Source organism: Amphiura filiformis, chromosome 7 (genome assembly GCF_039555335.1).
Source record: "Amphiura filiformis chromosome 7, Afil_fr2py, whole genome shotgun sequence".
NCBI classification, from domain to species: Eukaryota; Metazoa; Echinodermata; class Ophiuroidea; order Amphilepidida; family Amphiuridae; genus Amphiura; species Amphiura filiformis.
In genome coordinates, this window is record NC_092634.1 from 31,241,667 (window position 1) to 31,267,333 (window position 25,667).

The 25,667-nt window shown below is 36.2% G+C and overlaps 2 protein-coding genes across 2 annotated transcripts in view; one reads left to right on the top strand and one right to left on the bottom strand.

The window, feature by feature from the left end:
* Nucleotides 1-234: 234 nt before the first annotated feature.
* On the bottom strand, nucleotides 235-15,788 carry LOC140157022 (protein RER1-like). The gene is made up of 8 exons (XM_072180081.1): nucleotides 15,725-15,788; nucleotides 13,395-13,509; nucleotides 11,825-11,929; nucleotides 10,861-10,960; nucleotides 10,139-10,217; nucleotides 8,883-9,018; nucleotides 8,123-8,192; nucleotides 235-452 (listed from the first exon to the last, which is right to left on the bottom strand). The coding sequence occupies exons 2-8, from the start codon at nucleotides 13,473-13,475 to the stop codon at nucleotides 406-408; spliced, it is 618 nt and encodes a 205-aa protein (XP_072036182.1). The 5' UTR covers nucleotides 13,476-13,509; nucleotides 15,725-15,788; the 3' UTR covers nucleotides 235-405.
* A 154-nt stretch (nucleotides 15,789-15,942) lies between these two features.
* Nucleotides 15,943-25,667, top strand: part of LOC140157023 (alpha-enolase-like) — a 32,522-nt gene continuing 22,797 nt past the window's right edge. Inside the window, exons 1-4 of the mRNA XM_072180082.1 lie at nucleotides 15,943-16,051; nucleotides 23,345-23,455; nucleotides 24,161-24,256; nucleotides 25,186-25,244. Of these exons, the coding sequence (XP_072036183.1) occupies nucleotides 23,368-23,455; nucleotides 24,161-24,256; nucleotides 25,186-25,244 (243 nt within the window). The 5' untranslated portion in view covers nucleotides 15,943-16,051; nucleotides 23,345-23,367. The remainder of the gene's footprint in view (nucleotides 16,052-23,344; nucleotides 23,456-24,160; nucleotides 24,257-25,185; nucleotides 25,245-25,667) is intronic.

A 25,667-nucleotide genomic window follows, 5' to 3' on the forward strand; every position in this document is an offset into this window, starting at 1 on the left:
TTATAGTCGACAACAGAGAACCAAATGTTGCTGCTGGCAACCGAAAATGCAACATCTGCCGCAGTGGCAAAACACTGCCAAATACGTCAGACTGAAGGGGCTATTCCGTTTGTAATCCATACACCCCCTATGGAAGACATGCCCTTAATAACCCATACAGGAAGTGTAAAATTGGGTTACCTGAATGGATGAAATATGCACCCCTTGTGTGGGAGATTAAGGTCATGTCTGGCTCACACATTCTTTGTTATGTACCACTGATCGAAATGATCACAACACAAAACCTATGGCATATCATAATTCGGAACAGGTGTATGAGCCCAGGCTTGAACCAGTAACCAATGGTTACTAACGTGCATTACGGCAGCGAATAGCCCAATACTGGCCTTTGTTTGGCTGTTGTAGTTACATATCAGTAGTAGCTGGAAGTGGTTTGCTTTCTCTGTATATATCTGAGGAGATAATGGAAACAAAAATGAACTTGTGTCAGGGTACGGTGGAGATTAGGATTCATTATCAACACCCCATGACACCATTTAGTATTATTCCACTGACTGACAATTTTAGGAGGGTCAAAAATGATATTCAGGAGAGCCTTTTAGCGGTACACTGGAAGAGATTACAACCTGGGCATTAATTTGAATTGGTTCGAAGCTAAGATTTATCAAACCATCAAAGTCATTTAACTAATTTGATTTAAAAAAAAGGTTAATCAAACCCAGTCACCACTTACATACAAATACTGACACATTTACTACAACATAAGGCCATTTCAGAAAGACATGCAATTGATCTCATATCATAAAATCCAATGCAAGATAGATTGACACTTTGTGAAATGGCCCCTGATCTTACAAGCACTGTTGATAACTTAAGTGAATATGAAACATAACTTCATGAAGTCCTGCTTCTATTAATAATATTTAAGCAAACCATGCCTAATTTTAATATCACTTTAGCAGATTCATGCAAAGATATAAAATGAGATGAAAGTTAGTCACCACAAAGGGCTATTCCAGTTGAAATCCATACACCCCCTATGAAAGACATTACCTTAATCTACCACACAGGGGTGTAGATTTCAAACGGAGTCACCCATTCAGGTAACCCGATTTGAAATTCACACTCCCTGTGTGGAACATTAAAGTCATGTCATCCACAGGGGGGTATATGGATTACAACTGGAATAGCCCAAATCAATCAAATTAATGCACAAAAAGAGAGACTAGATACACCATGCCATGGTACTGCAACATGTTTCTTCATTATTTTATTACATAAAACATAGTTCTTATACAACAAACTCATGTTTATTATTCAATGTACCCCAAATCAATTAATTCATAACTTATCATAGATTTGCAATCACAAGGATGTCATGTTTGAGTTATTTCACTGTTTTATATAATACCATTATTGTGTAGTTAGATCACACTTAAGTAATTTCCTATTTTAAACATACAATCTAAGAAATAAAGGTTCTAAAAAGGTTCTAAAGTTGTCCTCTCAGGAGAACCCGTAGAGGTTCTCTAAAGAACCAATAATGGTTCTAAAACAATCGAAAATGGCCCTAAAATGTGATACAGAACCGTTTTCGGTTCTTTAGAGAACCTTCAAGGGTTCTCCAAAATCAAAGAACCTTTTTTTAGAGGGAGGGTTCTTCTGAAAGGACAAAAAAGGTTCTATCTAGAACCTGTATTTCTTAGAGTGTATTTGAAGGGCTGTGAAGTGTGTGAAATCTAGATTTGAGATCTGTCAGCAATTTTAAGTTTAATCCCCTCAATCCTGACTCTTCTTACCATATCTCTGATTGGTTCGATTAATTATACAGCCCTCTTTGTAACCACTCAAAATGGTTCTTAGAGGCATATTATTTGGCCAGTAATCCCTACATGGTAGCTTATAACAGTAATTTGTTATAATTATGAGCAGTTAACTGATCCAAAAGGTTTCGTAAATAAATTCTACTTAGTATTATAATGATATACTTCTGTAACTATATAATTATGGTCCCCTCCACACACAAGTCTGACCTATAACAAGTATAGGATTTTCCTAGCAGTTAATTGACATTTCACTGTCTTCAGTACAATTATAAGCTTGCTTGCTTTACCTAGATCAGAAGAGTGATATTTTACAACTTCATTCATCACAATTCAGCAAACTGATAATTCACCATGAAGTGACAGTTGTAAATCCATGCTTTCCATAAAACCAATCTTTGTTGTAGGAAAACCTCAGGAGCAGCATGCATGATATTTAATGTGACAATGAGCATAAAAAGTTCAACTGACTGCAACCTTTACAGCTGTAGCTACCATGAACAAAAACCATAGTTATCATCTACATACATTATGAATGTCATTTTCTGTCTTAACTCAAAGTCTCAACATGCAACTAAAGTTGCATTTCTCCTAAATTTATGGTGCCCAGTTAGCCTAGCTTACAACATATTTAAAGGATATAATAGCTACAAATAAAAATGTAAAAATATAAAATAGCGATAATATATGGTGGACTTCATTATCTGAAACCATGCATCGGCAGGCTTCATAAAGGGAGTCAATATGCTTCTTCTCATGCTCACATAAGGCATAAGTTCTCCAATTGGTTCTTGCCATGCTCATGTATGGGTAGAGAAATTTCTTCCAATTAACATTTGCTCATGTGAGGGGGGGGGGGAAAGTTCTTTCAATTGATTCTTCTCATGCTCATGTACGGAGAAGACAATGTTCTTCCACCTGGTTTTTCTCATGCTCATGTAAGGGGTGGAGAACGTTCTTCCAACCGATTCTTCTCATGCAAGGGGTGGAGAAAGTTCTTTGACCTGATTCTTTCCGTGCTGATGTAAGGGTTGAGCAGGTTGAGCAAGTTCTTAATCCAATTGATTCTTCTCACACTCATGTAGTGGATGTAGAAAGTTTTTCCAATTGATTCTTGTAATGCTCATGCAAGAGGCAAAGTACTTCCACCTGATTTTTTCTGCCCATTTAAAGAATTATCTAGTTTCATATGGATGCAATAATGTAAACATAATCACATGCAGCATCTCACAATAAATAGTACAGTCCAACCTCCCTTATCTGGACCTCTTGCATACGAACTCGCTCTGTTATCCAGCTACATTCTGTAAAATTACATAGCTGGATAACAGAGCGAGTTCGTATACAAAAACAGGTTTTAATTGCTTTGACACATTAATGCCATGCTCTGAAGCAAGGATATGACATGTAGCATCATACAGCACTCAAATACCATCTTACAGTGATAATATTGAACTATCTTTCAACATTCAATGAAGAATTACATATCATTCACTTTGCCAGATTTTTCACTGAAATCCGGCCAATGCTTGGTCCCATCATATATGTCCAGATAAAATAGGTTGGACTGTATTGCATTTTCAGTGATGTTCCAGATTTTAATCAAACTATACAAAATGGAGCTTTGACTATATTTTTACGACAAAACACAACACAAACATTCAAATTTATTTTTTGGTTAGCGGCTGAAGAGGACTGCAGCTGAGCTATTCCAATTGAAATCCATACACCCCCATGGAAGATTTGACCTTATTCTTCCACACAAAGGGAGTGTGAATTTCAAATGGGATTACCTGAATGGGTCACTCCATTTGAAATCTACACCCCCTGTGTGGGAAATTAAGGTCATGTCATCCACAGGGGTGTACACTACAGATTTCAACTGGAATGGCCCATTTTTTCTATCGGCATAGTACAGTGACCTCCGCTTGCACACACTCAAAACTTATTTTTCCATCGAAAACAAACTTCCGACATTAAAACTTCCAACCAATAAAATAATAGCTTTGGAATGACAAGCATATATAAATATTTATAAAACCTACAATATAAAAAGTGTCATAGAACCAATTATATCAGGGTACAATTTTGAATGAAGACATTTTTATTTTTTATTCACTTACACACATGCACATTATTACAGTTTAAGGACCAGCTTGACTATAATTATTCACCAAGAAAGTAAACTTAGTTACAAAATATACTTAAATGTGAAACGAAAAAAGCCAAAAGATTTATAGCTGTACTGTTGCGCAGCTAATAAAAGAAAAGCTTAAAGGGGTCTGGAAATTCTGAACCTTTTAAGTTTTACATTTATTTCTGAAAAATAAGCAATATAATAAAGTTACTGCCTTTTCTCCCTTTGAATTACATAATTGGAAATACTTCCACTTGGGCGCTGCTTTGGAATATATAAAAGTTTAAGTCAAAGATTACTCCCCCAAAGCCTATTATAATTTATTACAGTTTATAACTCACAAAGATTTAAAATCATTACTTTCTGGTAAAGTAACTCTGTCGTTGTTTAATGGTACAAAATTCCTCCAATCCTACCTACTATAATAAAAGTCAGAAAAAACAAACTAGTTCGCATCTGTCAATCAAATTCCCCACAGCCTGTGATTGGTTAGTATCACATAACTAACAATAGGCACCATGATACTTACCAATCATGGGTTGTGCAGCCTGTACTGGAATTTGATTGACAGAATAGCCAGACGCAAACTAGTTTTATATTTCTGACTTTTATCATAAAATGGCAACATCCTCACATAGATTAGGCAGAGGGCTGACATTACTACCTACATATACATGCAATACACATGTACTCTTTCATATAATGCTGTATACATTTTTATTTTCACAAATTTTGTGATTGGGCATGGAAGCACAAAAATAATAACACCATACAATATGTACAAACTAATTAACCACACTGTTGCTCCACCAATAGCTTTTATATGCATGGCAAGCTCCTTTTTTCATGTTGCGCTCACATTGACATTTTTTTCAATGCAAAAATACACCTTCTGCAAGTTACAGTTTGAAGAGCCAATTTTATTAGAGAGACAAACACTTTGCTGATGTGTCATTTGAGCAACATTTGTGGCGTTGTGATCGGCGGATTCAGCTGTTTACTTCCGCTTTCCCATTACTTTAAATGGTGCCTTGCTTCATCCTCAAGTTATCGGCGGCTTGGATTGAAGATAGACTTCTTGATCAAAAGTAAAGATATACCTTTTTGTTGTTAAATGGTTTATGGAATGATGTGGGGCCGTAGTGGTCAGCGACAACCTGTAAAGTGTGCTGAGGCTTGTGGATCAACGTAGTAGGCGTTGTGCTTACAAAGTGCGTAGTGCACTATAAATCACTGCGCTTTTTTTTAACCTTGAATGAATGATGAATGCAAAAATAAAAGTGTATACAGTTCTCATGTTTATTACTCCAGCACCATTTTGTGACTGCTAACCTACGTCAAGACATTGCACCCTACTTAATACCTGTGTGCAGTACTTTTTCCATCACAAAAATAAAAACATTTGATACTGTCACTCTCAGCTTACAATCACTCTTAAAGTGATTACTGGAATCCTTGGATACTGTCCACAGGGGTTGGCTGTGTGAATCGCACACAAGATCACCGTTGAATCAAACTGACGCTTGCTTTCGCACATACAGAAACTCCGTTTATTACTCACAAACCTTACCACTTCCTGCTCACAGTCCATACATGGGAATATTCCATTCCCTGCACATCCAAGATGGCCGCTATGGCATAAATGGCCATCTTGGACGTGCAGTAAAGGTGAATTTCAGAACTACTTATGAGGAATAATCATTTGAAATGTCTATGAAGTAATCGTATGTTTTCCTTCACTTGCATATATATCCAAGATGGCCATCATGGGCTTGTGTGAGCAAAGGAGTGGGGATTTTTCTGTCGGTGCAGAAAGTTTTAATTCACATCAAAAATTTATTTGCAGTACTCCAAAGCCATTATTTCGCTTAAACTGAGACTTTCTAGACCAGCATTGAACAAATCCATGTGAAACCAGGGTTGCCAAAAAATTTCGGCCCGAATGAATCGCGGGTCAAATATTTAAAAAGTCACCCAATTTTTCTCTTCACCATTGGTTTCTACAGAACAGGAAGCTATCAGAAGTTGCGCTAGCCAATGTTGAAAAGTCTCCCCAATTTTTATCTTAACCAATGGTTTCTATGGGACATGAAATTGTCAAAAAGTTGCAGGGAAAATCTTCAAAAATCACCCAATTGGGCTACTAAATCGTGGGATTGGCAACCTGTGTGCATGGTGTACAATGTGTTTAGAACAAGGAAATCATAGCTGACATACATCATATTTATACAGCATACTGTTCCCACATTAGTCTGTCACGCAATGAGAAAAGCACAACCGGAAATCAATCGATTACTGGCAACTCAAGAGCATGCATGCATGCATCTAACAAGAATTTTGACTTTATGTGCTTGCTGGATTCTTACACACGCATACAGAACAGATTTTTTATGTGGTTTCAACCAATTACACACTAAAAATGAAAGCTTGTTTTTCATGTAGTAGTTCACTGGTTACATAAGAAGGTGATGCAACTTGTTAGGATCTCACAGAATTGCATGCCTCGGCTCTCGCAGGAATGCTGTGCATGCATGGACATATCTGGTCATGGTCAATGTACCATAAATCTCACTTAGTTTTACTTGGAAAAGATTCAAATGCTGTATATATGTAGTCTCGGTTATATAATGATATTCCAACAAGCTTTTGTTCCAAATAGTATCAGTTCTTACCAATCAGTCCTTAATAGGGAATACAAAACTTTCAGAATGAAAGGGTTTCTGTACAAATTATTTTGTCTAACTGCCTCACTCAAAAATCATATCTCGGCCCAATTCAACATAATCTTATGTCTTTCTGGTTTGGCAAATCACTGAAAGCGCCAGAAGTGGGTCAGTGCAATAGCTGCCATGTGTAGATGTGTACCATATACCATTTGTAAATTGCCAAGTGTTCACAGGGCAGCTATTAAACTTACCAACTTCTGGCACTGAACATTAGATAATCCCTCCTGCACCACCAAACGATTGACAACAATATAATATTGACTGGGTTTGAGCATGATTTCGACTCGGTCGGTATTTTCAAGACTGATGCGGTATATTCTCGTATCAAATGAAAATAAGCTATCCGATATTATTATTATAATTATATAATATGAAGCTTTTTCCATGCTTTTTGAGTGCCAAAGTACCAAAATAAACATGTTGGTGCCATTGGAAACAAGTCTTTTTGTATAATCATTTTCATCATGCTTGCCGGCGGTATATAATCAACAAACTCAATCAATTACGCCTGCTTTGGTCTCTCCGCATGAACAGGTATGCAGCGTAACACGCTACGAGCTGCGCGAGCCAACGAAAAATGTGCACATCAGTTCAGTATCAGAAATCTGTGCAGTATTAAAAATTTGTGGTGTAGCTAAAAGTTTCATATTATATAATAATTATAGGACAATTTGAGCATATCTCATGCTTAGGATGTTCTAGAGAAAAGCACCAAATCACTAATAGTAATACTACCTTTAAATGGATGTTGACAGTGTGCTTGGACAAACATGCTGAACTAAAACCATTTGGATCATAAATGTGTCAGATCACAATGACCAACACACCCCCAGATGTATATAATAATTAATCAACTTTGTACTGTACAAAAGGCTATTCTAGTTGAAATCCATACAGCCCCTATGGCAGACATGACCTTAATCTTCCGACACAGGGAGTGTGAATTTCAAATGGGTTTACCTGAATGGGCGACACCATTTGAAAACTACATCCCAGGGACTGCCTTTTGAGGAGTGAGAGCAATCACTCCTTTACAGCTCTTCTTAAGTTGCATTTGCAAGAGCGATTTATAGCTCCTCTAGATGACTCGTTAAATTCTTTATGCTTTAATGGCCACAGCTGCAAACAGCTCTTCTTGAAGAGACCAGAAGAGCATTCTACAGTTCTTCTCTCATTTTCAAAAGGCAGTCCCTGACATCCCCAGAGTGGGAGATTAAAAATAGTCATCTTTTCCCCAGGGGGTGTATGAATTTCAACTGGAATAGCCCAAACTAGTTATCAACAGTTATCTGTATGGTACATTAAATACACAACACCGACACAAGACCAACAATGTGAGCCCTATGCAGTGAGAAGGAGAGAGAGATAGAGACACAGGATTGGCAAGTAAGCGATGTCAACCCTGTGTCAGAGAGTTTAATGAGCTATGACATCACCTGTATCATCCTTCCCTTTGTATTTTGTCTTGCCGTGTGACCAGGGGATATATTTGTATTTGATCATGTGCTGTAGGAGAACAACAACAAAATAAAATGGTAAGTGGTTATATTAACTTAAGGCCAGGTCTGTAGACAGGTGGGGGTGTGGTGCGGTGGGGGCGACACATCCCCCATAAATTGGCAAAAGGTGTGCTTTGTCTATTGCACATGGTGGTATAAGGTGTCCTGATTCTCTGGTTTTAATTCTGTAGTAGTTTCACAATTCTTATTCATATATAACGTGACATATGAATGTTATTACAACATTTTGATAAAAACCAAAACATGTTTATAACAGTTTGAAAATATTTTGCCGAGATATTATAGATCTCAAAATGCTGTTGTGGAGCACAATTTAATACAGCTGCTATACAAGGGGAAAAAATAAAATTGTCCTGCAAAGGAGGGTAATGGAATATATTGAATATGTGCATAAGTTGCACTATACCATTTTTCACCCTGATGTGGCAGTGACGTAAGAGTACATTTTATTAGGCGCAGTTCCCAAGGAACGCTCAAAGCGCTGAAGACGCCGCGAGAGCGAAACAGCTGCCTCAACAGGTTAATGTCACTGCCACATCATGATGAAAATTATTATAGAAACGTCACATGACCCATGTAATCAAGGATGGACAGAGCATGATTGCAATTTTCACTACGATGGGTGGTGTGTCTTATAACACTATGCTACTGAGTACCACCAGTAAAGGCAACTTACCTTAATTTGTCTTTTCATTGTGAGACCAAAGAGAATGATGAAATACATGACGAGTATGGGCCAGAATACAGGAACATTGAACGCTTCAAAACATGTACAAAACATGGCTATCAGAATGGCCTTGGTGGCTGAATGCCTGCATAGAAAAACAATGTATTAAAGGGATTGTCATTGATAATAATCATTGAGTAAAATAATCGTTGCTTGCTGATTAATTACAGAAAAAGTTGGCACAAAAACATCAATGTCAGAAAAATAATGAAAACATGGCAAGGTATTGAGTGTTGTGTGCTATACAAATATTGAATGTTTGCAAGTTCAATGGTAAGAATATTTTCATGAGGTGAAATATGGACTGTTCCATTCAATGAGGCTTTGCCGAATTGAATGGAACAGTTCATATTTCACCATTGAACAAATAAAAACATTTAATATTTCTTTTATATAACTCATAAATAAGTTCCCTTGCTTCCACTTAATTTTATAAATCACCAGGAAAACAAAATAAATTAAAAGATATCTAAATGCATATTGATTTTAGAAGCAACACCCGCACCTATAATTGGCGAGGTGAGGTGGAAACCTCGCGCTATACGCTCGCGAGTCTGTCAGCGTTGCTATGGTAGCTCTGTGCCTGTGCAATGGAAAAATAAATATTGCGCAGGCGCAGAGTGCAATAGTCCTTTTGCAGCTGGCCGCTAAAAATAGCAGAAATAATCAATAGTAGTTTGACAAGAGACTTTGTATGAGTTATATAAAACCATTTATATGTGTACTACCAAGAATATCTTCATCTCGGCAATGAGCTGCTCATTTTATTTGTGGAGATTTCAAACTTAATAGTAGTGTCTCCAATTATTTATGTTATGTGACCTGGGATGGACGTCACAAAGTAGCAAGAGTTGTTGAAATGGAGATGAAGACCAGCACAGAAGTAGCTGGATGGCATCAACACGAATGCATCATTACGCCTGGATAAAACTGACTGGTAGACACACTATGGACCACAATGGCCTCATCCCCATGGCATAGTCCAATAACCTCAATTAAACAATCATAGTGCAAAAATTCACCTCAAGTTGCAGAGTATGAGTTTTTGTACCCAAATTTTCAAAGGTCATTCAATGAATGTACAAATGTATTGGGGGTAAAGAACTGTGCACTATTAGATGGGAATGTTTTGGATCCTAGTGACAGATAATAGGCTCCTCGGTGGCAAGGTGTGTAAGCTTTCCTGTACTGAATGCTGAACTTACCAAAATTTAAACTCTGGTAATCTTCTGATAAATGGTCTGAATTCTTCACTTTGCCTAGTTGGTAATGATGGACCATCATCTACAATTGGTTTGGAGGAAAAAACATCAGACAGAAATGCATAAAATATAAAATTAAAGAAGAAATGAAAAGATAATATCAAGGTTGCAAAGTAAACTGATTGGAATTGCTTGGCATGAGATACTGAACTGGGGCGTAGCGAAATGGAAATATTGTTTGCTGGGTAAAATTGTTAATGATTTTTTTCGCCCTGGTGTTTGAGAATCTAACAAGTGGAAGCCTGGAAGGGGTGCGGTAGGGAAGGGATGCAAACAAATTTTCTCAGACCATAGCATTTTTGAAAATTGAGTTACTATATAATTAAATACTACATTAGGCAATCATACACTGAAAACACCGAAGGTCTAGCATACCTGGTTCTAAAGTTATGAAGCTGTGTGAGTTCTATTTTCTTATGTATTATATTGTTTATTACTCCATATTTTTGCCTTTATCTCAACAAAATAACAAACAGCTATGACTATTTTGACCTAGGGTCGAAGCCAGTGTTCTCTGAAAGGATTTTTTTGTGGGTCAATTTTTGCTGTGAAATTTTAGGGCCGATCAACCCAGAATTTGCATTTTGGGATACTTTTTTTGTCATTTTGCTAAAATCATGTAAATTATAAAATCAGCTGTTGTGTTGGCGATGCATGGTTCTTACCCGATTCATCTGTGAATGCTGGATCAATTTTTGGTGATAGGAAGGCGATAAAGAGATTCAGATGATAAATACCTAAAGCATATGTCACTATATACCATCCCTGAAACAAACAAAAGAAGTAAATAATCAAATCATTGCTTTAACAATGGGTGGTCAGTTTTTACATTGATGCCTACATGTATAATGAAAGACAGAGACAAAAACAACTAGGTCGCGTCTGAAATTCGGACAACTAGACAGAAAATGCCGAACTGCGCAGGTCGGCAACCAATCACGGCGCACCTTTGCCAGGATGTCAGAATTGATTTAGCCTTTTTATCTCTGTCTTTCATTATACCATTCAAAGTTAGTGTGGGGGTGTGTGTGTGAGAGTGTTGCAGCTGGGCTAAACTTAGTGCTGGCTACATTTAGTGAGCATGGCAAGTGTCGGTAGAGTGAGCAGGATATGGTCAGGGATCAAGAGGCTCGCATATATATGGCCCCCTGTTGGGGGTCAAGGGGCAATGACTCAGCGGGGTCAAAGGAGGCAGATTGCCCAAATTTTCAATGAAAATTTTACACAAACTCATCGGAATTCAAAATATATTTAAAAACAATAAATAAAATAGTTGGCTGACCGGCCAAATGATCCCCGGAGGAGGATCTTTAGATATACCGGTACCATAAAAACTCAGTAATGAGCATATGTGCTTACTATCGAGAACTTTTGAAAATTGTACCAAAGTCCAGCGCTTTATCAATTGAGCTAATGCGGTTGAGATACAAAATTGCAGGTTTACTTGTTCATATAACTATGTGTATCGATGATTTGCTCAAAACCCTTTACACTTTTGTGGATGGGGCACTTCATGTTTGCATGTTTTAAAAGCGCTCGATAGTAAGCACATAGTTTTTTACGGTAACGAACTGGAAACATATAAACATATTTGTTCAGCCATATCTCTTTGACATGTGTATCGCTTACCTGTAATAATAGTACTCTTGCCAAATAAATTAAACCTAATATAAACGTGCTTATCCATCTGCCTATACCATGGGGAACACTTTTGTCGAGAAGTCCTTGATATCTCTGAAAAAAAAAACCAAAAGAAAACAAAAGGATGAAATAAGAATATAATAGATGCGAAAGAATAATAGGAGTTAGTGCAAGAAAGACCTATCTGCAATAGCTGCCGTATAACCGTTTGTTAAAAACAATTCATACATTGAGTACATTCTATACAGATATGACACAGGGCAGCTATACTCCAGTTGGGCTTTTTCTGCCATAAACCCTCAAGTACCCTGGTGCGGTAGCCTATAACATTTAAGTCCCCTCAGTACTGGCTACAGGCTTATCACCACGATCCCAGAGACGTGATAGGGCTGTAGCCATGCAGTATCTCGGGGGGGGGAAAAATAGAACAAAATTCTCTATTCCCCAAACCATGTAGGGTCAGCCACCTGTCAGGTGGCACTATGGAGCCGCTGCGGTGGTCTCCACAAGAGTACGCCATCTTGTTCGATCTGGTGCAAAGTGTGCTGCACAATGCATTCCTTGGTTAGAAACCAGCTTTAACATCATTAGTCGTGAGATGTGCTGGATGTCAACTTTCACCCCGGCCTTCCATAGCTCCTTCGCTAAATTTGCTTCTCTACTCACTGTTTCCTGACAATATAGCCTTGAAGTATTTTAGCTTTCTCTCCATTACCGTATCATGCAATTTCTGATAGTTTTAAATCTGTACATATTTTGTCTAAGATCTATGCATTTGAAAGTTCTAGTTCACACGCAGATCTTTCAGGGACTGCCTTTTGAGGAGAGCGAGCGCAATCGCTCGCTCTCCTTAAATCTGATATAGAAGAGTGATTTTTAGCTCTCCTTAGTTGACCATTCTCTCCTTACATTCTATTGTAATTGCTCTAAACAGCTCTCCTTAAAGGCTCCAGAAGAGCTATTTCATGCTCGCCTGCAAATTCCAAAAGACAGTCCCTGATCTTTAATATTATGGGTGGTCAAATGAGTCCACTCAATTAGTCAATCAAAGGCCAACGAAGGGCAATAATGTTAACTGCCATTTTGGCATATATAACACTTTACACCCAGAAATCATCAAATACACTCAAAAAGTACTTCGATGGTCTAAATAAACACAGGTCTACTTATCTACACATATTTATTATGCACTCTACTGAGAACACAGCGCTTTACATCTCCCACAAGTTTCAAAACAGGGGTAGCGCTAGGTTGCTTTTTGGGGTCCCGGACCCAGCAAAATAGAGTTCGGACCCCCTGTTTTTAAATTTTCTGCAAGTTCAGGGGTCCCAGCAGACCCCCAGTTTTTCAATCTAGTGCTATTGCAGACATACTATTTATGCTGCATTTGTGCAACTCGGACTCACCAAACTCTACCCCCTACTTTTTAATTTTCTGCAAGTTCGGGGGTCCCTGCGGACACTGGAGTGTTTAGTTCTAGCGCTACCACTGTTTCAAAATATCAGCATCCAATCCGAACATACATATTTTTGATCAAGAAAGAAGAGGCACTTTTTACCTGTCCGATTCCTGTAAATGTTCTTGAAAGAAATCCAGGCTGGTCTCTTCCTGTTTCGGAATTTTGTGCCGTACCATCCATGATGTACTTGCTAACTAGGTCATGTAGCTATTGCCTTTATGTAATGGATAAAATAAGATTGATGTTAATACGAGTTACGGCCAGAATAAGGGGAGACACATTCTTCAGTCGTTTTGAATGAGTTCACACCAAGATGTATTCTTTCACTTGAAATTGATAAAATACCCGGTACACCATGTTAATATTTGCTCACTATTTTTGCTTGATTTATTTCACTCTTAAAAGTCACATGGTTCAAGACAAGTTTGGCGAGAAATAATGAGTCGTGTGATGCGACGCAACCCTGCGCGTATGTCCAACGCAGTCAAGGCGCTTTCGGTATGTCGTTAAAACCAGCAAAATGTGTGTAAACAAAACAAACATTTGCAGTCAAAATGCCACTTATGTTTTTTTAATTATTTTGAATTTTGGCATACTAAAAGCAGACATAATAATATGGATTCATTTAAGTTCAAAAAGATGCACATTGGGCCCATGCACCAGATACAGTTTTTATAAGCATGAAAGTGTTAGTTTTAAAATATAAGGACATTTTGTGCATAATTTTGAGATTTTTTTACTAAAACATTGATTTCTCAGAGTTCACTTTTGACAACATTGCATGATTTTTGTGACAAGATCACACTTTTTTTTCCACTTTTTGCAGGATCAATTAGAGCACATCAAAGTCTACAATACAATGTAAAAAAAAATTTAAAAACCTTAAAAAAGAAGGTATGGCCCTAATTTACCTGTTAATATCTAGACCTTTTCAAATCAAGATCGGAAAACCGCAGTTTTTATTCAGTACGGTAAGCTAGGGGTCAAATTGAAATTGGCTCACAATGAATCAAGCGGAATTACATACCCTTTTGAGTGAAAATACAACATATTTAGCCAAAATCAACATGGGTCATCACAGAGAAATATTTTCTAAAGGTATTGAACTAACACTTCCACTATTTGGCACTTCACAATTAATGTGACAGTAAATGAAAGAAAAATGTGAACGTTTGTAGTCTGCGGCACATTATTTTGATTTGGTCTTCGTGTAGTCTTCGCAATAAATTTCTTGCACAAGGTTGCAAGCCATACCCAACGCAACGGCAACGCTAGTCCAAGGTGCTCTGACGATATAAACACTCCGATCGCCAGGCAATCTATGTGTAGTAGGCCAGTGGGACAACGGAACCACTACGTGAACGAGCTACGGCAACAACACTTGATCGTGTCTTTCACACAGCAGGGACTGCCTTTTGAGGCTGAGGAGAGCGAGAGCAATCGCTCAATGATGCAAATCAAAAGCGACAAATGATGTATCGCAAAATTCAGTGATTGCCCATTCTCTTGGTCAGGCTGACGTCACAAAGGGGAAATAGCCTAGTAAAACTAGTGTGCGCATGTGCAGCGCATGTGCAGTTCCCCTTTCTCGAGCTGGTTGCTATGTGCGCGCTTGTGCGAAGGGGACGAAGGGGACAATGTTCCCGGATGTCCGACCGAGTGAATCGAAACGACAAGTGATGTATCGCAAAATTCAGTGATTGCCTACATGTAGTCCGAATAATCAGACTGATCCTGTTCTGGCATGCTGGGTCTGAACTGTTTCCATATGAAATCTTGATGACAAATTGGACAATAGAAGCATATGGTTCTACATGTACGTGACAGCTTTTTAATCGCTATGTTACGTGAATCACGCTATTGTGGACCATCCTTCTGAGGTTGAGTGTTTGGACAAGCGGAACGGTCTTTTGTCTACCTCTCTAACTTACCAGGAGGTCGAAATCGTCCTCCTCGCCGAATACGAAAGTCAGCGTAATAGTACGGCACGTGACACGTCACTAGCATGCCAGCCCATGGCGGCTGCATGCTGCTAGTGATTGGCCATCATCGGCATCGCTTGAAAAAAAGCGGTACATCGCAAATGATCGCAATCGCTCAACGATCGAGTATAAATTCAGCTTAAGGCTACAAGGAATTTGGAATTTTACAAAGATAAATTTATATGGCAGGATTTACTAAATGTATATGACAGTCATGTAGTGTTTTCTGTAAGCTTACTAAAAATAAAAATACGAGTCATGTCCCAATCAGAAAAATTCGATCATAAATCACTACCAGGATGTCTGCTTAAATGATTCTTTCCAGATCATTGATGTAGCCATTAATGAAATACAGTAAGAGCAAAGTACACATCTACGTGATGAGTTTATTTAATTAAACATTAATCCTTCGCAAATAGTTGTAAATAAGTGAAATTTACTACGTACAATTGAGTTCCGAATTCGTCAATCCTTCAGTACTTCCACGTCGTAGACTCTTTCAAGTAATTTTTAATCATTTCTGTAAATTGGACCATACATAATAATATTTCTGTCTAAAAACTTTTGAAAATATTTTGAATATACTTTGAGTATTTTATTTTGGGAAATAAATGTCATAATAAGATAATTATTCAATCAAATGTATATTATTTTTCCAATTTTTGAGGTATTTAAATTCATGTCAAAGGTCATTCTTGCCGGCCCAGGTGGTGTGATCGTGTAGAAGTTTAGCTCAGGAACAGCGTCTTTTTCAGCTGAATTTTGACGAATCAGGTAGATATTAAACATTTTCAATAAATTTTTTAGTAAGATAAATGTTATATTAACCGTAAAACTTTTTATAAATAATTTCTAGCTTATAATTCAGACGTAAAACGTCAATTCATTTTGGGACTTTATCGTGCAGTAGATCACCAATCTCAGCTCAGTACAAACGTACATTGTACATGTGCATCCAGGTGCCTACGTGCTGGTATATATGGTGCAGAATTTGTAAGCTTACTTGACGGATGTAGGCGTGTTGCACTTTACTATGTGATGCATGTTATGTGTACAGTCTTATAGATATCTGCTTCCCAAGTTTAAAATTTTTTAACCATTCCATGGCATGCTTCAGTTTGAATTTGTACATTTATTTTTTTCAAATTCAAAAATTCAACAAGTTCAAGTTCATCAACTTGATCATGACCAAAAAACATTACAGCCAGTGTTAAGTGTCAAGTCAAGCATGTCAAGTGACTTGTCAAATTATTTGGAGCTTCATTCAATCAATTCAAATTCAAGTTCTACTTCAAAATATGCCACCCCAGATTCCTTTTTAGCGTACGGTATGCGTGGGAAATACAACCAAGCAATATAGGCCTACAAGAATATAGATATAGGTATGCCAGGCAAACCTTAGTTAACACATTTGCTAGTCAGCAAACTTAGCCTAGACCGGGGACCAAACACAATACATATAGAAATTTCAATTTTTTTCAAGAACAGGTCGATCAAGGAAACCTACATTTATATGTTTTCTATACTGCATGTAGTAAAAGTGCAATAACTTTGTAATTATTCGCGCAAGACATATAAAACTTATAAAAGTACGGTATACATTTTTATAACCAAGACATCAATAAATCTTAATGTAAATACAGATTTGGCGTAAAAACAACAATTATGAAGAAAATCACAAAAGGTGAGTTTTTGGCAATATTTGTTAGGTACATCATAACAAAAAACACTCTTTCCAAAATATTTTATTTTGTTTTAGCTCAATCTTGAGGCGCCATTCCAAAAACGTTTTTTTATTTTTTTGATATTGGCCTTAGTTTTTGAGATATTGACCATATAAGGCATCAAATTGAACTTTTAAAAATTCACAAACGCCTATTTGCACAAAATGATGCCTAAAATCGTAAATAGACCAAAATATAAAAAAAAATGAGAAAACCGTTTCTTGAATCGATCATGCTTTTTACGATGATCATATTTGCTTACCTATAGATGCTGTATTTATTGAGTTATCGTGTACCTAAATCGTCATTTTACCGAGAAAATGAACATTGAAATAATGACCGTTGAAGTTTAAAGTGGTCACATTTTGCCCTTTCATCGAATCTCACAGGAGAATGCGGCAGTTTTCGTTTTTCTACCTTATATTACGTGAACATCGGGTAAATCCACAGCCCGTTGAGAAGTTTGAGTGAAATCCATTCATAACTTGATATTCAAATCGAGGGAGAGAACTTGAAAAAACCCACATTTTATCAGCTAAAACGGAGCCATTTGACCACTTGAAATTAGTTTTTCCAAAGGATGCGCCACGCATGCAGAAGCGTCGCGTATGCGTAGCGTATCTGTGCGTTAACAAATTGCGCGATACATAGCGCGATGCGTTGTTGCGCTGCGTGTACCTCGCTGATACAACAAAGATTTTCTCTTTAAAATTGCAAACACGAATGAAATAGTGCAATAAAATCCATAAAATAGCGCAGTTGGAGTTTATAAATCTGTATTTTCTTTCCTTGTATTTATAAAAAACATAACCAAGTAACAAATATCAAAAAAACTCAATTTTGCGAAAGAAGCAACGTCTTGAGTACACAGCCGCGTTAACTTGACCCAAATATATGATTTTTTATGGTGATGAGACACTCACACATGATCATGGAATTTTAGAGGGATTTTGATAGCAGTTCCATAAAAAAGCTGCTATCATCATGAGACTAAGATTCAGAAACACCCCTGTAAATGCTGTTTTGGGGAATTTTGCTAGCAGAATCTTTTTCATGAAAGTCGATCTTTGAAAAGATGTAACTTTGCTACGGAAAGTGCTATGACAAAAAGGTTCAGTTTTGGCTTTCTTGACTCAAGGGCTTTATAATATAAAATGATTTATTTATTTATTTCTTATTTAACCTGGGGTGACCAATCAATGCACTTGTAACGAGGTTGTTTGGTGTGTATATATAAAGATGCGGTAGGCCACTGGTTTAAATAAAAGTTCTGGTAACTACTGGAATTGGTTTGGTGATGAATTTATTTATTCTTCCTTCACGACATCAAAATACAAATGATAACTGAATGTGTGTTGGCCCCATGAGTTTGAGTGAGAGAGTGAGAGAAAGATTTATCCCACACCTGGGTTTTATAGTCGTCTTCCCTATTCATAAACAAATATTCTTTTGTCCTAATAAAATCGATCTGAATGACTCGACCGTTTATCTGGAATATTACGATGTGTTTCTATTTCTTAAATAGCAAAAAGCAAACAAGAATATCCTACAAAAGGTATCAACATTCTGCACTGTTACATAACTCCCCTTCCTTCAAGATGATGCCCTCATCATGCGCATAACATTGGGTTGTATGTAACAAGCATTATGCTGTAAAATATTTTAAAAATTATATTTTTGTTGAATGATTTAATTTCATTAAGTGAAAAGTTTTGTTTTTCTACTTAATACATTTAAAATACAATTAAAATAAAGTTAGTTACAATAATACATTTATTTTTATAATACATTGTAAGGTTTAAATCTTATACAAAGCATTTTTCAATTTTAACAATCTTCAATCTAAAACAGTTTTCATAACTTGTTTCTTTATTACAATGATTTGTACCGATGTACAATGAATTGTACCATACCAATAATCCTTCCAATTACATAATAATTTCAAACTGTTGCAATATTTTAAAAAATTGATTTCAATATTGTCAATGTTGATAAATTGAATACATTGACAATAAAATACGAGAATAAAAGTCAAAAACTTTTTGAAATCTTTAATTTAAAATCACATTAATTATGTTTACTAATTATACCGGTCCATAAAATAACCACAAGAATTTGGATGTGATCTTGTTTTTATAAACAAATGTGAAATATCAGAAATTGACAAATTCAATATTGAAAATTGATTGAATAATAAATTGAAAAATTTGATAAATCAATAAATATAGAAAAATACTGACATTTTAACATATCGAAATATTAATGCAACTTCATTTAAACATTAATGTTCATTTTAAATTCCTTTCAAACCTTTGTTTTACATATATTTTTGTTAGTCAATATCACAGTTACATTTACATATAAATTATATTGCACTTTATAACACATACTATACATACATCACTAGTTTTAAAATTTATTGTTCATTATTAATATTAAATTGCATTTGAAAATTGCAATAATTAAATTCATTAATTGCAATAATTAAATTCATTAATATTTATGTTTTTTATTGCACACAAGATTTATGTCAATAAGACATGAATAATTTTTATTACATTTCATGTTAAAGACATGAAATAATTTCTTTTTATTTATTGCATACATTTTATGTCAAAGACATGAAATAATTAATATTGAACAATAAAACATCTATATTTTTGTTTTGTTTTCCCTATACGCTTGAGTTATGCTTGTTTATAAGCTTGAGTTATTCTTATACATAAACTTATTTTTAAAACATTTGATTCTCATGGATACAACTTAACTTCTACAACATGATTTATTTGAAAGCCTAAACATAATTTTATTGTATCAAGGTATACAAATACAAAGCCTATTCATAATATAGAACCTATATCAGTAAAAACATTTTTCAGTGAACCACGAAAATAATGCCATAGAACTTCAATTCTACACCCTGCCATACAAAACCACTCATCAAAATGAGTAAAATACTATCAAAACCACTCATCAAAGTAAGTAACATTTTTGGATAAATGACAAAATAATACTCTTCTTATCGATGTATGTATTTCCAATAAATAACAATGTACATGTAACAAAACTTGTGTACCTTAAAAACACTGCATCCATTTAACAAAATATCATAACACGTCACAAATATCAGAGCAATTTTTCAAAACCTCAATGTACTTCAAAAATGAGCAAAACTTCCAACTTCACTCTCAATAAATATCTAATGACAAAATATACTCGTCTTATCAATGCATGTATTTTAAATAAATATCAATGTACGTGTATCATTAACAATGAACCTTAAACCAATGAATCTATTTCACAAAAATATCATGGCATATCACAAATATCGGAGCAATTTTTCATAGACTTCTATACACTTCATCAAAATGATCAAATTACCACATGTATACAATGCAATATCAGCACTGATTCAACACAATTTATTCATTTTGTCAATAACCGTGTCAGTTTTAACTAACCTTGCAATAAACATTGCAACTGCACTTAATTATTATTTAACAATATCAAAATGTGTTACATCAGAGATGTATCACATAAATTCACATGCAAACAATTATTAAACATATCACATCAACGATGCATCATATTAAACACAAATACAGCAAATCTCTCACAAATGTGTCACATCTACCATTTATCACTTTAAATATGACATTTGTTTAAAAACATGTCACATCAACAATGTATCACATTTTACTCACAATAACAATTTTCAAAAATGTGCTATACCAACGGTATATCACATTAAATCCGATAGAGCCCTTAAAAATGTCTTGACATCAAGGATGTATCACATTGTACTCTACCTGTTATACAAAATATTTTATATCTGCACTCATGACAGTAATTATTTTGATGTCACATAAAATATCACAAAAATGTATCAAATGCGTATCATATTCACATCACCAAAATGTCATGTACCAATATTCACACATGTACTTTAAACTTCAATGCACATAATAAATGACAATATACTCTTTTTAAATATCAATGCATATATCGTAAACATCTTGCACCTGTATAAAAACATTGCATAATAATTCACAAATACCATAAATATTACAAATATCAGAGTTATTTTCATAAACTTCAATGCATATCAGAATATGGGTTACATTTCATAAAAGATTTTTGGCACATTTTATTAACATTTTGTTTGAAAATCCGCGATGACCGAACTGCGAATGTGTGATTTTTATTTTTCCGCAAATGTTCTGTAAATGATACTCGTACGCTGTAAATATCAAAATGTTGATGACGTGATTTTCCTTGCAAATGTTCTATTTCACGCTATATGAATTATTAAAATTCACAAGATATTTCTGCGATATCCGAAGCTTCAGTGAATTTTTGAGTGAAGAAATAATTTTTTTGTTTACATATTATAAAAACCTTTTCTGCTTTCCGTAAACTTTTCTTCGGTTCAGCTTTCACACCAATCTTCTTTCTTCAGTTGTCCGTCAATTCCGCTCAGTTCAGCTCAGCGAGTGAATATAAAACACGAAATTTCCGTTCATCTGACATCACAGTCACAAAGCCATCTGAAAACATCACATCACATCTGACATCACATCCGCCGCCTCTGTATGAAGCTGCAAATTCGCCTAGTTTGGTATAAATTGTCGAATACAGAGTGAATATACCATGCCTCGTTGTCCCTGTGGAAACTGCGATGAATTGTAAAGCACAGGGTATCAAAACCATTGATAATTCTCTGGCGCTGTCAAGTTCTACACCGCTGCTACCATTGTAAACATGGCTGTCTACGGTAGAGTCTTATCATGGCGCTATCTCGAGTTCTGAACCGCTGCCACCATTGTAACGAGGTTGTTTGGTGTGTATATATAAAGATGCGGTAGGCCACTGGTTTAAATAAAAGTTCTGGTAACTACTGGAATTGGTTTGGTGATGAATTTATTTATTCTTCCTTCACGACATCAAAATACAAATGATAACTGAATGTGTGTTGGCCCCATGAGTTTGAGTGAGAGAGTGAGAGAAAGATTTATCCCACACCTGGGTTTTTTATAGTCGTCTTCCCTATTCATAAACAAATATTCTTTTGTCCTAATAAAATCGATCTGAATGACTCGACCGTTTATCTGGAATATTACGATGTGTTTCTATTTCTTAAATAGCAAAAAGCAAACAAGAATATCCTACAAAAGGTATCAACATTCTGCACTGTTACACACTGGCACTGTTCTCCCTTGGTTCCCAGGTTTTTCAAAATAAGTAACAAAATCAGTGATAAATGAAAGTTGCTGTTCAAATTGAACTTGTAAGTTTGATGTTGCTCGAGAACTCTAGCCAAGAATTTGCTCACCGATAGTAAAGTACTCTAGCATCGAATGCGTAACTATCGTGTGCAAATTCGAAGCTAGAGTTCTCGAGCAAGTTTGATGCAGTTGGATGGCAAATTTAAATTCACCTGGCATACATGTACCTATATGTAGATGATGACTGATAAGCATGATGTGATGTGATGGCATTGTTGATGCTTTTATCGGGGTGCACTCCAACTTTGGAGGTGACGCGTATGTAGGGCTGTTAAGACCCCCTTTTTCAGCATCGCTGTCACCCAAAGACCCCATATTGTTTTACGAATACATGCTCCGTCACCCGAAGACCCTCTATTTTTCCATTTGATCTGTCACCCAAAGACCCTTACAAGTTCAATTTGAACAGCAACTTTCATTTATCACTGATTTTGTTACTTATTTTGAAAAAAACAATGAAATTTGAAGCCATTTAGAACTAGAAATTTGATTGTCAAGGTTTTGCGACGCTGTTTGCGGCTCTCACCCAAAGATTCCATTTAAAAAAAAAGGTCATGTTTTCACCCAATGACCCCATATATTTTTTACATTTTGCTCTCACCGTATGCCAAAAATCATGCTCTCACCCAATGACCCCATCTTTTTGACATTTTGCTCTCACCGAATGCCCCTTAGTGCGAAAGTGCCAGCCCTACACCTATATCCATTTCATATTGAAGTGCCCCCGGTATCGGGGGCTTTTATATACACAAATAACTTAGTCATTAATCATGATCATTACGCACTTCATAAATCATGCAATTAATTTTGACTTTGACCATTTTTTATTTTGACTGTTTCCCTTCCGCATCCAAAATTTAAATTTTAACTATTTGATTTTTATTTGACATTTTCTTTAGTAGGCCTACATGATTAAATGACATTTTAATTATTTGCTACTTTTTATGATGAACACTGGAAGCAAAGATAAATTTATGGATTTAGACCAACATGAATTATATACCGTAGTCGACTGGTCGTAGTTCAACCATACATATTATTTTATTAATTTTTCCCAGGTCTAATTAGCAACCCAACTAAAATGGCTGCAATCACAAAGATCCACGCTCGTGAAATTTTCGACAGCAGGGGCAACCCAACGGTTGAAGTAGACCTGACAACTTCTAAAGGTAAAACTTACTTGCAGATGTCATGATGATGTATTTTTGCCTGCATACATGTATGTGATAACAACATTTGATACAGTGGATAAATGTGTATCATGAAGCTAAAATAAAGACATTAAAAAAACATCCAGTCACTCCTCCCAAAAAACTTCTGTGCCTTTATGAGTTATCAAATAAAGAGCGTAACAGCCTGTTGAGAAGATGTATGTAATAATCAAATTAAGTATTTCTTGGCCAAACTGGAACACTGTGAATGCTAGTGGCTCCGCGATAAACACACGCGCACATAGCGCGGTACACAAGAAAGTATACACGCGCCTTACACTGCGTACACGCTTAGTACACTACATGGACGCAACGCGCATGTTCCAGTTTGGCCAAGAAATACTTAATTTGATTATAGTTTGATTAGCTTGTAACTGGCGAGCCTTATATTATCGCAGAATAAAACATAGTGGATTAATGTCAATACATTATATTTGGAGAATTGTCTTGTAACATCTTGTCATCTTTGGCGACCCCCGGCCCCTGCACCAGGTCACCTGTGCCTGGCTGAAGTTTCGTCAGCCTTATGATATATCAAATAGATTTCAACTGTTAATGCCTAGATATGCTTGACATAAAAAAATAAAAAAATAAAAATATACAGCTGCCATTTGCAATAATAACAAAAAAATTTATAAATTGTATTGTATTTTGATTTACTAGGTGCTTTCCGTGCTGCTGTGCCCAGTGGTGCATCTACCGGTATCCATGAGGCACTGGAATTGCGTGATAATGACAAAGCTCGCTTCCTTGGCAAAGGTGAGTCTTGCTTGTTTATTTTTGATGTATTCCGCTATTCAGATAGTGGTATTAACCCAAAATGCACGACATAAACTGCCTTGTGATTTTAAAATGTAGGCGTTTCCCGTTGAAATCCACACACCCCTATGGGAAGACATGGATTTGATCTCCCACACAGGGAGTGTAAATTTCAAATGGGGTTACCTGAATGGGTGACCTCTTTTTGAAATCTACACCCCCTGTGTGTGTGATTAAGGACAGGTCATGTCTTCCATAGGGGGTGTATGGATTTTCAACTGGAATAGCACATTTTGAGTGTTAATGCCCAAGACAAGAGCATTACATTTTTGTTAGAAGTAAACTTTTGATGTCGACATATAAAAAGTTCTTTAAAAAAAATGTCCAATGAGTATCTGGACTGTCTGGACTTGTGTTCTGCAATCACACAACAATATATATTTATTCTGAAATTGAAACAACAACGATCGGTGGTGAAACACTGGTGGTAGGGGGAAATATGTCAATTATTTGTATTTTGATGGGATTTAAAAAAAGTTTTTGCCATCCGAATACAGTAGCAATTGCAATGTCCAGTCAAAGTTTAATAATTTTAATTGAAAACAAGCGGTGTTGCTCTTGTTTATTATTTATTGGGAAGAAGGTTTATGAGAATATGATATTGATTAAAAATGAGCTTAATGATGATGCCTCACCACCTGGCACCTGGATGTGTGAGGCGACTACCATATAAATTCCAAATTGATATAGTAACTGTAAATATGGTAATTTTCATGGTGAAATTGTTCACACTTGGCTGACTTTGAACTTCTTGGCTTGTTTTTAAATTTTCAATTCAGCAAGGGGGGGGGGGGGGCTAAGGGAACATGTGTGGCACCTCTAACCAAAACTGTTGGACTTAAAGCTGTTTTATGTGCTTTACTTTGCAGGTGTATTGAAAGCTGTGTCTAACATCAATGATATCATTGCACCAAAAATTCTTGGCAAGGTAAGTCCAATTGAATCATCCGCATTTTTTTTAAATGTCTGATCACAAAGGTAACATTCCAAAGAATGGCCCCGTAAATGTTCAAAAGATGATGTGCATCTGTATTTATATAACATACTGAACAATGCCCCCCCCCCATCTCTAAGCTATATCAAACAGTTTACACCACTTGGGCACTGGTTGCAACTAAATATAGTGTGGGTTGTTTTCACCTTCAACTTGCAGTGGTGCCATAATTAAATGTGTACCCGGGGGCACTCTTCCGCCCCCCCCCCCCCATGGCTGTGCCAAAAAACTTTTCCCCCACCCCTTCAACGTGCCAAAAAACCTTTGCCTTTCCCTTTTGGCATGCATATTTGAACATGTTGCTAACATTTTCCTACGCATTTTTAGGACGTAATATAGAAACGGTTCCCAAAACAT

Coding starts and splice junctions, on each gene's coding strand:
- LOC140157022 (XM_072180081.1), bottom strand. CDS start 13,475: ATGGATGGTACGGCACAAAATTCCGAAACAGGAAGAGACCAGCCTGGA. Junction 9,019..10,138: donor TTACCAGAGTTTAAATTTTG/GTAAGTTCAGCA, acceptor TTTTCTATGCAG/GCATTCAGCCACCAAGGCCA. Junction 8,193..8,882: donor CAATGAAAAGACAAATTAAG/GTAAGTTGCCTT, acceptor GTTCTCCTACAG/CACATGATCAAATACAAATA.